Source organism: Oncorhynchus tshawytscha, linkage group LG15 (genome assembly GCF_018296145.1).
Source record: "Oncorhynchus tshawytscha isolate Ot180627B linkage group LG15, Otsh_v2.0, whole genome shotgun sequence".
Classification (NCBI taxonomy): Eukaryota; Metazoa; Chordata; class Actinopteri; order Salmoniformes; family Salmonidae; genus Oncorhynchus; species Oncorhynchus tshawytscha.
Window position 1 is genome coordinate 26,326,253 of NC_056443.1, and position 16,627 is coordinate 26,342,879.

Below are 16,627 nucleotides of genomic sequence, written 5' to 3' on the forward strand. Positions count from 1 at the left end.
GCCTAATGTCAGTGCCTGACCTCACTAATGCGCTTGTGGCTGAATGGAAGCAAGTTCCTGCAGCAATGTTCCAACATCTAGTTGAAAGCCTTCCCAGAAGAATGAAGGCCGTTTATAGCAGCAAAGGGGGGACCAACTCCATATTAATACTGAGGATTTTGGAATGCGATGTTGGACAAGCAGTTGTCCACGTACTTTTGGTAATGTAGTGTAGCTGCGAGCAGCAATAATTGTGGTTCACAGGATGACAAAGGGAACAAGATCAGTTGGGGAACAAAGCAAGCACTCCATGTAGGAACTCTTCCTTTATGTGCAATCAGTGAAAGCATTACCATGTTTTTCTCAATACCACAACGATGACACAAATCAAGTTTAGTCTAGTGCTGAAAAAACACATTTTATTGGTCACATTCACGTGTTTAGCAGATGTTATTGCGGGTCTAGTGAAATGCTTGTGCTTCTCGCTCCGACAGTGCAGTAATATCTAACGAATTACACAACATATACACATCGAAGTAGGAATGAATGAAGACTCTTTACATATATGGACAAGTGATGTCGGAGAGGAACCGACTAAGATACCGTAGAATAGTATAGAATACAGTATATACATATGAGATGAGTAATGCAAGATATGTAAACATTGTTAAAGTGACTAGTGTTCCGTTCCTTAAAGTGGCCAGTGATTTCTAGTCTATTCCTATAGGCAGCAGCCTCTAGTGTGCTAGTGATGGCTGTTTAGCTGTCTGATGGCCTTGAGATTGAAAAACAGCTTCTATCTCTCGGTCCCAGCTTTGATGCAGCTGTACTGACCTCGCCTTCTGGATGATAGTGGGGTGAACAGGCAGAGCCTCGGGTGGTTGTTGTCCTTGATGATCACTTTATGGCCTTCCTGTGACATCGGGTGCTGTATTTGTCCTGGAGGGCGGGTAGTTTGCCCCCGGTATTGCGTTGGGCAGACCGCACCACCCTCTGGAGAGCCTTGTGGTTGAGGGAGCTGCAATTGCTGAAGGTTGGTTATCTTTGACTGCACCTTGTAATCATTCTTAGTCATTACTTAACGTGTTGCGTTTATATACCAATTCTGGGGTCAATTTTATTCATGTTTTATGTTAAGATTTGTGAAATATTTTCAGCTTTAGTGTATTGGTATATTGCAACAAATATGGTTTGAATATTTGTGGTTTTAGAATTGTTTAGGGGTGAATTTAGTTAGGTTTAGGAATTGTTTTTATATTGTGATATGTTAATTTCATTACACTGCAGGTGAGTGTGTACACCATTTCTCAAGCCAATTTTTGCTACCGGTGACTTCTATAATGACATCTATAGTTCCACCAACTGATCTCGTGCAGCTATCTATTGCATTGACTTTATATTCACTCAGCTTCTAGGGACATAAAAGTAAGGTTTACATACCACATTTCATGGCCCCATGTCCATCAGTTCAGTTCTTATAGATCTGGTGCGATATGGTTCCATCTAGTGGTGTAGCGTGGTAAACTTTAAATACAGCAACTAATCATTCTGAAATTCATTAGGCTAATTCGACTCGTGTTTGAGAAGATTTTTATATTTTTTATTAGCATGTGCTAATGTGCATCTCTAGGTAAAAATGTTACAAAATCTGGAGTGTTGCAAAGAAAGACATCTCAGACGGCCATTAAAAAAGATTAAGATGGGCAAAAGAACAGACACTGAACAGAGCAACTCTGCCTTGAAGGCCAGGATCCCAGAGTCGCCTCTTTTCTGTTGACGTTGAGACTGGTGTTTTGCGGGTACTATTTGCTGAAGCTGCCAATTGAGGACTTGTGAGGAGACTGTTTTTCAAACTAGACACTAATGTATTTGTCCTCTTGCTCAGTTGTGCACCGGGGCCTCCCAGTCTTTCTATTCTGGTTAGAGCCAGTTTGCGTGTTCTGTGAAGGGAGTAGTACACAGCGTTGTACGAGATCAACAGTTTCTTGTCAATTTCTCTCGGAATAGCCTTCATTTTTCAGAACAAGAATAGACTGATGCGTTTCGGAAGAAAGTGTTTGTTTCTGGCCATTTTGAGCCTGTAGTCAATCCCACAAATGGGATACTCAACTAGTCTAAAGAAGGACAGTTTTATTGCTTTTTTAAGCAGGACAACAGTTTTCAGCTGTGCTATCAATTAGCTAATCCAAGTTTATCCTTTTAAAAAGCTAACACAACAAATGTTGTGATATTGCGCAGTTACAAATATAAATCAAACTGGATGGACATCAGAAAAAGAGGAAGGATTTTTTAAAAACAGTAACTATTGTAAAATATATTGTCTAATGTGTAATAGGCTTCTACCTTCAGTTTATACATAAGTGTTATTGTTCATTAGTTTACTCCAATTTGGGGAGGGGTGGTTAGGTTTGCGAGGAATAATAAAGGTATATTCTAAAAATTGAAAAAAAGTGTATATTTACCAAAAAATATATGGGTGATTGGATATGATGCAGACAGTTACATTGATGGAAGCAATCTATTTGCAATATTAAAGCTGATCCACACCTTTAATAAAAAGCGTGCCATTGGAACACAGGAGTGATGGTTGCTGATAATGGGCCTATGTAGATAATCCATAAAATCAGCCGTTTCCAGCTATGATTGTTAATGTTGTAAATGACTATGTCCACTGTATTTCTGATCATTTGATGTTAATGGATAAAAATAGATTTTCTTTAAAAAAACAAAGACATTTGTTTGCTCCTCCTGAAATGTCTTTCTTAATTCATTCATTTACTTTTAGATTTGTGTGTGTTGCTGTGAATTGTTAGATACTACTGCACTGTTGGCCCTAGGAACACAAGCATTTTGCTAAATATGTCTATACGACCAGTAAAATTTCATGCAAATGTAAAAGTATTTGTAGCATATATTAGCATACACTGAGAATACCAAACATTAGGAACACCTTCCTAATATTGAGTTGCACCTCCCCCCTTTTGGCCAAAGAACAGCCTCAATTTGTTGGGGCATGGACTCTACAAGGTGTCGAAAGCGTTCCACAGGGATGCAGGCTCGTGTTGTCTCCAGTGCTTCCCACAGTTGTCAAGTTGGCAGGATGTCCTTGGGGTAGTGGACCATTCTGACTAGTTAAATAAAACAATTCTTGATACACACAGGAAAATGTTGAGCCTGAAAAACCAGCAGCGTTGTAGTTCCTGACACAAACCGGTACACCTGACACCTACTTACCTACCTGGCATACTCCCTTAAAAGATCTACGCTTGAAAAAAGAGAAAAAAGCAGCAGTACTGTTTTTTTTAAACGCCCTAGCCAGTATACACTTCCTCAAACTCAAAATAGTCCGAATTAGTGTAAGAACTCAAATCTGTAAATCATTTTTACATTTTGCCGAGGGGATTTTGCATTTGACGAGGATGCTTTGATGCAGGATTTATTTCTCAAGTGAAAAAATGTGCATGAGGACAAGTCGTCTCTTTTGAATGACAACAGGCGATTCGTTGAATGATCCCTTTTGACCAATCGCCGACGAGAAGACGTGGACTTCGGCTACTGATTTCGGGTTGCCTCAAACATTTTTGTGATCGGAACAGTCCCCCCCACCCACCAAAAAAAACCTTGCCGAAGTCCAAAACCTAACAGAATTGCCGTCATAATACTGTCTATGCACAAACTGTTTCGGCTGGGAATCATGTAGATGCCTTTACTCATGGTCTTTACTTTTTGTGTCCCAAATTAGAAAGAAAAGTGATCAATCTATGCTTGAGTTATTTGACATTGTCAAGGATTACTTAAAAAAAATTTTTTTTTACGAATACAGAGAATAATTGGTATTCAAAGCTTGGCTGTGAACCACTAAGTATCAATCTTCCACCTATAATACAGTATGCAGAAAACATTTTCAGATCCACACACATTTACATTATGACGTCACATTCCCCTGACAACCAATATGCCAACACAATGCATCCTGCCAACTATAGATGGCTGAATAAATAGATAGGTATGCAGGTTTTTTAAATATATTTTTTTAAATAAGAGCGAGGACTTGTGAAAGAAATGAGAAGGGGGAGAATGAGGTATATGAAAATGATGGCTAGGGTGCAGAAATGTAGTGTTGAATTATAATGCTAATGTTGTATTAGCATAGCTAGGGAATGCATCCCTATGGTTATTTTACATTAGCCATGCTAACATGTCAGATAAGCATACAGAAAAAGTGGTGTGTGCATTTTTTTTTTTTTTAAATGTCCCGTTCAGAATTTGAAACTCCCCTCAGCTGTCTGTATCTGTCTATCGGAAATGAACAATGCGTTGGTTGAAGTCAGTTAAGCGAGGAAACTGCTTTTATTGAAGTGCACACTGCAACAACAAAATAAATTGAGCGTCCACGGCTGGATTTGGGTCGGCACCTAAAACCAAAACGTGCTCTTATGCCAAGTAGAAAGCTAACCTTGTTTTGGGACAGTATATGATATTTTAAAGGGGGATTGTCATCAGTTTAATGTACAGTGGTCAATTTTCACTCACGGGAGTCGGGCCTGTATTATGTGGTCATCTGTGGCCTTGGTAACTGCTTATTGGAGTGAAGTGGTTCTCGTATCCATAGCTGCTGGGCTGAGGCTGGCTGCTGAGCGTATTAAGAATGGTCCATCCTGCCAACTTGACACAACTGTGGGAAGCATTGGAGTCAAGATGGGCCAGCAGCTCTTTCAACACCTTGTAGAGTCCATGAGATGGCCGACAGAGATGGCCGCCTCGCTTCGCGTTCCTAGGAAACTATGCAGTTTTTGTTTTTTTTACGTGTTTTTTCTTACATTGGTACACCAGGTAATCTTAGGTTTCATTACATACAGTCGGGAAGAACTATTGAATATAAGAGCAATGTCAACTCACCATCAGTACGACCAGGAATATGACTTTCCCGAAGCGGATCCTGTGTTCTGCCTTTCACCCAGGACAACAGAATGGATCCCAGCATGCGACCCAAAACAAAGATGTCGTAAAAGGGGGAAACGAAGTGGTCTTCTGGTCAGGCTCCGGAGACGGGCACATCGCGCACCACTCCCTAGCATACTTCTCGCCAATGTCCAGTCTCTTGACAACAAGGTTGATGAAATCCAAGCAAGGGTAGCATTCCAGAGGGACATCAGAGACTGTAACGTTCTTTGCTTCACGGAAACATGGCTCACTCGAGAGACGCTAACGGAATCGGTGTAGCCAGCTGGTTTCTTCACGCATCGCGCCGACAGAAACAAACATCTTTCTGGTAAGAGCGGGGGCGGGGGCGTATGCCTTATGGTTAACGAGACGTGGTGTGGTCACAACAACATACAAGAATTCAAGTCCTTCTGTTCACCTGATTTAGAATTCCTCACAATCAAATGTCGACCGCATTATCTACCAAGGGAATTCTCTTCGATTATAATCACAGCCGTATATATTCCCCCCAAGCAGACACATCGATGGCCCTGAACGAACTTTATTTGACTCTATGCAAACTGGAAACTACATATCCTGAGGCTGCATTCATTGTAGCTGGGGATTTTAACAAGGCTAATCTGAAAACAAGACTCCCTAAATTGTATCAGCATATCGATCGCGCAACCAGGGCTGGTAAAACCTTGGATCATTGCTATTCTAACTTCCGTGATGCATATAAGGCCCTCCCCCGCCCTCCTTTCAGAAAAGCTGACCACGACTCCATTTTGTTGCTCCCTGCCTACAGACAGAAGCTAAAACAAGAAGCTCCCGCGCTCAGGTCTGTTCAACGCTGGTCCGACCAATCTGATTCCACGCTCCAAGACTGCTTCCATCACGTGGACTGGGATATGTTCCGCACTGCGTCCAACAACATTGACGAATACGCTGATTCGGTGAGCGAGTTCATTAGAAAGTGCATTGAAGATGTCATTCCCATAGCAACGATTAAAACATTCCCAAACCAGAAACTGTGGATTGATGGCAGCATTCGCGTGAAAGAAAGCGCGAACCACTGCTTTTAATCAGGGCAACGTGACCGGAAACATGAACAAATACAAACAGTGTAGCTATTCCCTCCGCAAGGCAATCAAACAAGCTAAGCGTCAGTATAGAGACAAAGTAGAATCTCAATTCAACGGCTCAGACACGAGGTATGTGGCAGGGTCTACAGTCAATCACGGATTACAAAGAGAACCAGCCCCGTCACGGACCAGGATGTCTTGCTCCCAGGCAGATTAAATAACTTTTTTCCCCGCTTTGAGGGAAATACAGTGCCCCTGACACTGCCCGCAACCCAAACATGCGGACTCTCCTTCACTGCAGCCGACGTGAGTAACGTGTTAACCCTCGCAAGGCTGCAGGCTCAGACTGCATCCCCAGCCGTGTCCTCAGAGCATGCGCAGACCAGCTGGCTGGTGTGTTTACGGACATATTCAATCAATCCCTATCCCAGTCTGCTGTTCCCACATGCTTCAAGAGGGCCACCATTGTTCCTGTTCCCAAGAAAGCTAAGGTAACTGAGCTAAACGACTACCGCCCCGTAGCACTCACTTCTGTCATCATGAAGTGCTTTGAGAGACTAGTCAAGGACCATATCACCTCCACCCTACCTGACACCCTAGACCCACTCCAATTTGCTTACCGCCCAAATAGGTCCACAGACGATGCAATCTTAACCACACTGTACACTGCCCTAACCCATCTGGACAAGAGGAATACCTATGTGAGGATGCTGTTCGACTATAGCTCGGCATTTCACACCATAGTACCCTCCAAGCTCGTCATCAAGCTCGAGACCCTGGGTCTCGACCCCACCCTGTGCAACTGGGTACTGGACTTCCTGACGGGCCGCCCCCAGGTGGTGAGGGTAGGTAACATCTCCACCCCGCTGATCCTCAACACTGGGGCCCCACAAGGGTGCGTTCTGAGCCCTCTCCTGTACTCCCTGTTCGCCCACGACTGCGTGGCCATGCACGCCTCCAACTCAATCAAGTTTGCGGACGAGTGGTAGGCTTGATTACCAACAACGACGAGACGGCCTACAGGGATGAGGTGAAGGCCCTCGGAGTGTGGTGTCAGGAAAATAACCTCACACTTCAACCTCAGGAGGCTGAAGAAATTTGGCTTGTCACCAAAAGCACTCACAAACTAACTTCTACAGATGCACAATCGAGAGCATGCTGTCGGGCTGTATCACCGCCTGGTACGGCAACTGCTCCGCCCACAACCGTAAGGCTCTCCAGAGGGTAGTGAGGTCTGCACAATGCATCACCATCATCATCAACGCAACTACCTGCCCTCCAGGACACCTACACCCCCTGATGTCACAGGAAGGCCATAAAGATCATCAAGGACAACAACCACCCGAGCCACTGCCTGTTCACCCTGCTATCATCCAGAAGGCGAGGTCCGTATAGGTGCATCAAAGCAGGGACCGAGAGACAGAAGCTGTTTTTCAATCTCAAGGCCATCAGACTGTTAAACAGCCACCACTAACATTGAGTGGCTGCTGCCAACACACTGACTCAACTCCAGCCACTTTAATAATGGGAATTGATGGAAATGGATGTAAAATATATCACTAGCCACTTTAAACAATGCTACTTATTATAATGTTTACATACCCTACATTACTCATCTCATATGTATATACTGTACTCGATACCATCTACTGCATCTTGCCTATGCCGTTCTGTACCATCACTCATTCATATATCTTTATGTACATATTCTTTATCCCTTTACACTTGTGTGTATAAGGTAGTAGTTTTGGAATTGTTAGGTTAGATTACTCGTTGGTTATTACTGCATTGTCGGAACTAGAAGCACAAGCATTTCGCTACACTTGCATTAACATCGGCTAACCATGTGTATGTGACAAATAAATTTGATTTGATGCCCCGACGAATTGAGGCTGTTCTAAGAGCAAAAGGGGGTGCAACTCAATATTTGGAATGTGTTCCTAATGTTTTCTACACTCGTGTGAGAGCCGGCGTGTGTGTGACAGAGGGAGAGACTCACTGACTGTTGTCATCATTCTTGGCAGCACACAGAGTTCTCCCCTTCTGCCATGTTCTTAGACGATGTCCTGATTAACTCTACTCCAGAGAACTTCTCCCTCTCTCTGGCACGCATGCGCACCACACTCACACATGCATACACAATACAATCCCAGACTCAAACATCGAATCTCGCTCTCCCCTCACACAAACCCTGTATACCTTTCTCTCGTCTATGACCGTACTGCTGTAGTGACCTCTTTACCATTTGACCATAGCCACTGCCCAAGCCTGAAGCGGGTTTTTCCCCCCAACATGTACAGTCCACATTCAAGATTCCCAAAAGCCATACAGCAAAAAGCACTCAGAGATCCAGGGACATGGTGCCGCAATTATTTATATTAACAAAAATGAATTCTCTGTTCAATATAAAGCGTAGATTACTGGAACTGTAAAGACTAATGGTCTGCTATGTATGTTCAAGACATGTCTAGCTAGGACTCCTACCGAACGCCCAACTTCTTCCATTTGTCATAGACTACACACTTGCCGCAGTACAATGAATGGGCAAGAGGGGGAGCCATATACTAATGTAAACTAATAACAAAATGAATAGATCAATCTGGTGAGGGAAAGGGGGATACCTAGTGAGTTGTACAACTGACTGCATTCAAACAATGTGGCTTCTGCATTTCACCTCCAACTGCTCCCCCGGCACCGATGACGTTAAGGCAGCCCCCTGCCTTAATCAACGTCATCGGCGCCAGGGGAGCAGTTGTTGGAGGTTAACTACCTTGCTCAAGGGGAGAACGGCAGAACTTTCCACCTTGCCGTCTCTGGGATTCGAACCAGCGACCTTTCGGTTAGTGTCCCAACAATCTTAACCACTAGGTAAGTATAACTCATAAGCACACAATATTTCATCTGTTATATCGCAGTCGGCTTTCCAATTCATCCCAAAGGTGTTCGATGGAGTTGAGGTCAGGGCTCTGTGCAGGCCAGTCAAGTTCTTCCACACTGATCTCGGGGGGAAAAAAAACATTTCTGTATGGACCTCGCATTGTGCACAGGGCATTGTCATGCTGAAACAGGGAAGGGCCTTCCCCAAACCTGTTGCCACAAAGTTGGAAACACCGAATGGTCTAGAATGTCATTCTATGCTGTGGAGTTAAGGTGCCTAGCCTGAACCATGAAAAACACCCCCATTTCTGTATCCCAGTCATGTTTAATCCATATATTAGGGCCTCATGAATTTATTTTAATTCACTGATTTTCTTATGAACTTTAACTCGGTAAAATCTTTGAAATTGTTGTGTTTTAAATTTTTGTTCTGTGTGCTCACGCTCTCTCTCTCGTTTTAGGACACCTAACTATTCAAGGGTTTTTACTATTTTGTAGAATAATAGTGAAGACATAAATGATTAAATGACAGAGATGTAGTAACCAAAAAAGTGTTAAACAAATCTAAATATATTTGAGATTCGTCAAAGTAGCCACTCTTTGCCTTGATGACCACTTTGCATTCTCTTGGCATTCAATTATCAGGTGTGCCTTAAGTTCATTTCTTTCCTTAATGCATTTGAGCCAATCAGTTGTTGTGACAAGGTATTGGTGGTATACAGAAGATAGCCCTATTTGGTAAAAGACAAAGTTCATATTATGACAAGAACAGCTCAAATAAGCAAAGAGAAACAATAGTCAATTTCTTTAAGACATGAAGGTGAGTCAAGACGGAAGTGCTGTCCACAAAAAGCATTAATCACTATGAGGCGGCAGGTGGTTAGTGTTGGACTAGTAACGGGAAGGTTGCAAGATCGAATCCCGAGCTGACAAGGTAAAGATCTTTCGTTCTGCCCCTGAACAAGGCAGTTAACCCACTGTTCCTAGGCCGTCATTGACCTAGAGTTACCTCTGCTGCAGAGGATAAGTTCATTAGTGTTTACCTGCCTCAGAAATTGCAGTCCAAATAAATGCTTCAGAGTTCCAGTAACAGACACATCTCAACATCAACTGTTCAGAGGAGACTGCGTGAATCAGGCCTTCATGGTCGAATTGCTGCAAAGAAACAACTACTAAAGGACATCAATAAAAAGAGACTTGCTTGGGCCAAGAAACACGAGCAATGGACATTAGACTGGTGGAAATGTGTCCTTTTGGTCTGATTAGTCCAAGTATTAGATTTTTGGTTCCAACCGCTGTGTCTTTGTGAGAATGTATGATCTCCGCATGTGTATTTCCCACCGTGAAGCATGGAGGTGGGGGTGCTTTTCTGTGATTTGATTATTTTAGAATTCAAGGCACACTTTACCAGCATGGCTACCACAGCATTCTGCAGCAATACGCCATCCCAACTGGTTTGCGCTTAGTGGGACTATAATTTGTTTTTTCAACAGGACAATGACCCAACACACCTCCAGGCTGTGTAAGGGCTATTTGACCAAGGAGAGTGATGGAGTTGCTACATCAGATGACTCCACAATCCCCTGACCTCAACCAAATTGGGATGGTTTGGGATGAGTCGAACCGCAGAGTGAAGGAGAAGCAGCCAACACGTGCTCAGCTTATGTGGGAACTTCAAGATTGTTGGAAAAGCATTCCAGGTGAAGCTGGTTGAGAGAATGCATTGTGTGCAAAGCTGTCATCAAGGCAAAGGGTGGCGATTTGAAGAATCTCAAATCAAAATATTTTACAACACTTTTTTTGATTCCATGTGTTATTTAATAGTTTTGATGTCTATTATTCAACAATGTAGAAAATAGTACAAATAAAGAAACCCTTGAATGAGTAGGTGTTCTATAAGGCCAGAGACTTTTTGCGGTAACTCTTGGAACTACCCATCCGGGAGAATTGTCATCAACTACACTAATTAGCATAGCGCAACGGTCAAAAAATATTACTAGAAAATATTCATATTCATGAAATCACAAGTGAAATATAGTGAAACACAGCTTAGCCTTTTGTTAATCACCCTGTCATCTCAGATTTTGAAATTATGCTTTACAGCCAAAGCAAGACAAGCGTTTAAGTTTATCGATAGCCTAGCATAGCATTATGTCCAGCTAGCAGCAGGAAGCTTGGTCACAAATCAGAAAAGCAATCAAATTAACCGTTTACCTTTTGATATATGGATGTTTTCACTGACGAGACTCCCAGTTAGACAGCAAATGTTCCTTTTGTTCCATAAAGATTATTTTTATACCCAAAATACCTCCGTTTGTCGGTCACGTTATGTTGAGAAATCCACCGGAAATAGGGGTCACGACAACAAAACAACAAAAAAATCCAACATTCCAAATTATGTCCATAATATCGACAAACATGGCAAACTTTTTATAATCAATCCTCAAGGTGTTTTTCAAATATCTATTCGATAATATATCAACCGGGACAATTGGCTTTTAAGTAGGAGCGAGAGGAAAAATGACTACCTCTGTCTTTTACGCAAGAATCACTCAGAGCCCTCAGCTGGCCACTTACGCAATGTAGTCGTTTACGCTCATTCTTCAACATAAAGGTGTGAAACTATGTCTCAATGCTGTAGACACCTTAGGGAATACGTAGAAAAAGGAATCTGGTTTAAATCCCTTTCAATGGCCAATAGGGGTGCATACAACGGTTTCAAAATAAGAGGCACTTTCTGATTGGATTTTCCTCAGGGTTTCGCCTGCAATATCAGTTCTGTTATACTCACAGACAATATTTTGACAGTTTTGGAAACTTTAGTGTTTTCTATCCTAAGCTGCCAATTATTTCCATATTCTAGCATCTGGTCCTGAGAAATAGGCAGTTTACTTTGGGAATGTTATTTTTCCAAACATAAAAATAGTGCCCCCTAGTTTCAAGAGGGTATTACCGATGTTAGGACATATGCCTGTAATATACAGTACATAGATCTACATAATTGTAAATGCAGCATAACAAACTTACTTATTTACAGATGCGTTCTGTACAGTTTATTTAATTTTCTTAGTGGCATTGTGCATCATTACAAATTAGTCCAAGAAGCAAAACAACAAATGGTTACATTTTAGTTACACAACAAGTATTTCAGCATCACAGCCAGGACAGTAATAACAAACCACCATCTCTCTTGGTAAACCCCAGGTGACACGTCAACACTATTTCCTGTTATTAAAAAAAAGTAAAAAGACAGTGAGCTTCGCTTTGCAACACATTATCTACGTAGGCCTGCCTCTTTCTTCCAGTTTCACTTAATATATAAACTACTGACAACCTACCTTTTCATTTTCACTTTACAACAAATGCACTGCCATATAAATAATTATATTTCCTTGTCCTTTTTAAGTTACCTGAGAGAAGTGTGATGTTTCTCCTGATCTCCTGTCCCAGGGCCTCGTTCTTTAAGATAAACGTCAGGGTCTTATTGACCGCTCCTTGCAGGGATACTGTGCTCGAAACAGTGTATAGGCCCTGTGTGTCCTGGGAGAGGTGTGTGACTGTGTCGTCACCGACGTCCTCACCACTGACAGTCAGCCACTGCACTGAGGGTCGGGGGTACCCCTTGGTGGTCAAGAGTAGCTCCACACCACAGGCAGAGGTTGAGAACTTCAGGCGAGGCTCAGCGTAGAATGCTATACAGAACAATGACAGAATTGGATGTTAAAGTAGTATCATGACTAACTGTATGCCTTCTGCGGAAGTGTAGTGGCTAAGAATATGAAGGGGAGCGTGACCATAACAACCCCAATTGACTTCATTGGAGACAAATTGCTGTTAAAGCAACTAAATGTTCTACTGAATAACATGTTTGTAAAGAGTGCAAAATCATGAGTCATATATATATATATATATAACTTATACAAGGTGCTTGATTGTTTCTCAACAAATTAGCAATAAATACGTTTATTCCTTGTTCCAAAAAGCAGAAATAAAGATGTGGGTGTTACCTGCTAATTTAAGGGATACAGATGTCCTCTTTGGGCCCATTTCTGTGTGCACAGTGCAGGTATAGTTTCCCTCATCTCCCAGAGTGGCATGTTCCAGCCTGAGAGAAGCGTTCCCCTTCTGTATATCAGAGTGGTACAGGCTGGTTCTGTTGACATAGTGACTGTTCTGGTCGTTCAGGTGGTCCTGACCATAGTAGAAACTGTGGACCACCACCTTGTCTAACTTCCATTCAATCTGGCACCGCGTTCGATCCCATTGTTTGTCCACAGGAAAGCTGCAGTCTAGGACTATATGTTGCCCCAGGATGGCAAGCTGCGTCTCACTGGGAACAGTGGTCTCAAACTCTGCTACGAAGACAGAAAAATATAGGTTTTATAGAACCTCATTCTCATAAAAGGTATTATCCACTGAGCCAAAGCTGTTCTGTGAAATATTTCCATTTGAGTCATTTAGCAGACACTCTTATCCAGAGTGACTTACAGGAGCAATTAACCTTAAGTGCCTTTCTCAAGGGAACCCCCGGCAGATTTTTTACCATGTCGGCTTGGGGATTCAAACCAGCGACCTTTCAGTTACTGTCCCAACGCTCTTAACCAGTAGGGTGGGTACCTGCCACTCCAGATTTAGGTGGTTCAGGAAGTGTGCCGTTCCATTTCTTACTCCTGGGGTTTTTAGAAATAGTCGGTTGAGTTGTACAGTACAACCATACTGTGTGCTGTACTTTGATATTGTAGATGGTTGGCACAAACAAACCTGCATCCAGTACCTTTTTGAAAATCGACAAATAGGACAGAGTTTGGATATAGGGCTATGTCCAAACATTTTTATCCAAAATGGACAATTCATTACTGTGTTGAATTGTTAGACTTACTTAAGTGGGTAACTTGAAGACCAGAAATGAAACAACAAAAGTGAGACAGGATTTCCAGTTCATAGCCATGTTCTTGAGTGGACTGCATTCGTTCAGCAAATCACATGGAAGTCCTTCAGTTCAGCTGCGGACTCTGGGCGCTCACATCTTAAAACTAAATGTAGCATTTTCCTTTTATATTTGCTTCTGTCTAACTGCGCCCACTCTGTCTCCGCTTACAACATGAAGGATTCCTGTAATCAGTTCCCTGCTGGAGTGAATCATTTTTTTGGCTGGGTGACCATTCTTGATACACACAGGAAACTGTTGAGCATGAAAAACCCTGCAGCATTGCAGTACTTGACACAAACCAGGGCGCCTGACACCTACTACTATACCCCATTCAAAGGCACTTAAATCTTTTGTCTTGCCCATTCACCCTCTGAATGGCACACATACACAATCCATGTCTCAACTGTCTCAAGACATAAAAATCCGTCTTTAACCTGTGTTCCCCTTTTATCTAGTGAATTTAACAAGTGACCATAGCTTTCACCTGGTCAGTCTGTCATTGAAAGAGCAGGTGTTCTTAATGTTTTGTACACTGGGTGTATACTGAACCATCATTATCCATGTCTGGACAGTGGACACCTAAAAAAAATATATATATATATGTTTTTTTTGCTGTGTTTTTTTTACTCTGACACTCAGGTAGGAATTGAGTACACAAAGAAAATATCAAGATATACATCCTGAAAAAGATGAGGCTGTCAGAACACTGGGATTTTGTTTCTGAGAATTTCAGATGCCGCCAATGCTTTTTCAATGCGAGTCATTTCAAATCAAATGTTACTGCTCACGTGCAGATGTTATTGCAGGTGTAATGAAATGCTTGTGTTTCTAGCTCCCAACAGTTATTGCCGGATGAATGACTACAGTTAAGGATTGTCCGACAAACTCACACAGTCCGAATAATTGTTGACTCAAGTACTTTTGATGGACAGAAATGGACTGATTGGGGTGTATAGTCTAAAGGAACAAAAGTGGGGTGTGTGGGAGTTGTTGATAGTTAATCCACCTCTGGGAAATGCTGTCATTTTCTAATTTTGTGTAACTGTCTCTCTCTCTCTCAGATGTGATCAAGCTGCAGTTGGTGGAGGCGGGCCTGGTGGAGTGTCTGTTAGATGTGGTGACTCACACCGTGAATGGGGATAGGGATGAGGATGTGGCCCAGCTCAAGACTGCCTCCGATCTGATGGTGCTGCTGCTTTTGGGAGGTACACACACACACAAACCAACATCGATTTCCGTTAGCCAGCAATTGCCGGCTTTTGGCCCAAAAATATTATGAAAAGCCGATTTTTAAATAAAAAATTACCGTGAGAAAGGTAAATGCATTGCAAAATAATGCTTTTTAATTGATGGAAATACCAATCGATGGAAATGGATTTGACTGTCATGCTTATCGGTCTATAGGTTCAATTGCATAATTTTGTGTCATTTAAATTGGCCTGTGTGTGTATCTGTAAGTCATCGTTTATCTTATTTATCCAACACAACTATCCTACGCGCACAGCATACAGAACCTATTTTGAGCGGGATTTCTCCTGCTGCTCCACAGGTTATTGTTGCTGGAGTAAAACATGCTTAATAAACATACACCAAGTCCCTTTTCACCCTTCAATGACCCCAACATATAAACTCAGCAAAAAAAGAAACGTCCTCTCACTGTCAACTGTGTTTATTTTCAGCAAACTTATTAGCATGTGTAAATATTTGTATGAACAGAAGATTCAACAACTGAGACATAAACTGGACAAGTTCCACATACATGTGACTAACAGAAATGGAATAATGTGTCCCTGAAAGAAGGGGGGTCAAAATCAAAAGTAAGTCAGTATCTGGTGTGGCCACCAGCTGCATTAAGTACTGCAGTGCATCTCCTCCTCATGGACTGCACAAGATTTACCAGTTCTTGCTGTGAGATGTTACCCCACTCTTCCACCAAGGTACCTGCAAGTTCCCGGACATTTCTGGGGGGAATGGCCCTATCCCTCACTCTCCGATCCAACAGGTTCCAGACGTGCTCAATGGGATTGAGATCCGGGCTCTTTGCTGGACATGGCAGAACATTTGACATTCCTGTCTTGCAGAACGAGTAGTATGGCTGGTGGCATTGTCAGGATGAGCCTGCAGGAAGGGTACCACATGAGGGAGGAGTATGTCTTCCCTGTAACGCACAGCGTTGAGATTGCCTGCAATGACAACAAGCTCAGTCCGATGATGCTTTGACACACCGCCCCAGACCATGACAGACCCTCCACCTCCAAATCGATCCTGCTCCAGAGTACAGGCCTCGGTGTAACGCTCATTCCTTCGATGATAAACACGAATCCGACCATCACCCCTGCTGAAACAACACCCGGACTCGTCAGTGAAGAGCACTTTTTGCCAGTCCTGTCTGGTCCAGCGACGGTGGGTTTGCCCATAGTCAATGTTGTTGGCGGTGATGTCTGGTGAGGACCTGCTTTACAACAGGTCTACAAGCCCTCAATCCAGCCACTCTCAGCCTATTGTGGACAGTCTGAGCACTGATGGAGGGATTGTGCGTTACTGGTGTAACTCGGGCAGTTGTTGTTGCCATCCTGTACCTGTCCCGCAGGTATGATGTTCGGCTGTACCGATCCTGTGCAGGTGTTACACGTGGTCTGCTACTGCGAGTACGGACATTGCAATTTGTTGCCCTGACCACATCTGCAGTCCTCATGCCTCCTTGCAGCATGCCTAAGGCATGTTCATGCGAATGAGCAGGGAACCTGGGCATCTTTCTTTTGGTGTTTTCCAGAGTTAGGACACTAAGAGGCCTTTCTACTAAGTTTTCATAACTGACCTTAATTGTCTACTG

General features: G+C 42.8%; 2 protein-coding genes across 9 annotated transcripts in view; one reads left to right on the forward strand and one right to left on the reverse strand.

Moving 5' to 3' along the window:
* The window catches only part of LOC112214888 (rap1 GTPase-GDP dissociation stimulator 1), a 64,722-nt gene that overhangs the window by 36,096 nt on the left and 11,999 nt on the right, over window positions 1-16,627 (forward strand). For all 8 annotated transcript variants that reach the window (XM_042298377.1, XM_042298381.1, XM_042298378.1 and 5 more), the window contains one exon: window positions 14,856-14,999. In XM_042298377.1, coding sequence (XP_042154311.1) covers window positions 14,856-14,999 — 144 coding nt within the window. The remainder of the gene's footprint in view (window positions 1-14,855; window positions 15,000-16,627) is intronic.
* Window positions 11,903-13,951, reverse strand: LOC112214728 (CD276 antigen). Its single transcript, XM_024373704.2, has 4 exons — window positions 13,744-13,951; window positions 12,872-13,219; window positions 12,275-12,556; window positions 11,903-12,089 (listed from the first exon to the last, which is right to left on the reverse strand). The coding sequence occupies exons 1-4, from the start codon at window positions 13,829-13,831 to the stop codon at window positions 11,992-11,994; spliced, it is 816 nt and encodes a 271-aa protein (XP_024229472.1). The 5' UTR covers window positions 13,832-13,951; the 3' UTR covers window positions 11,903-11,991.

What these genes read in the sequence shown, in the direction of transcription:
- LOC112214728 (XM_024373704.2), bottom strand. Translation starts at nt 13,831, where the DNA reads ATGCAGTCCACTCAAGAACATGGCTATGAACTGGAAATCCTGTCTCAC. An exon ending in TGTATCCCTTAAATTAGCAG is followed by an intron (nt 12,557 to 12,871) that starts GTAACACCCACA and finishes TGTTCTGTATAG; the next exon opens with CATTCTACGCTGAGCCTCGC. An exon ending in AAACATCACACTTCTCTCAG is followed by an intron (nt 12,090 to 12,274) that starts GTAACTTAAAAA and finishes TTTTAATAACAG; the next exon opens with GAAATAGTGTTGACGTGTCA.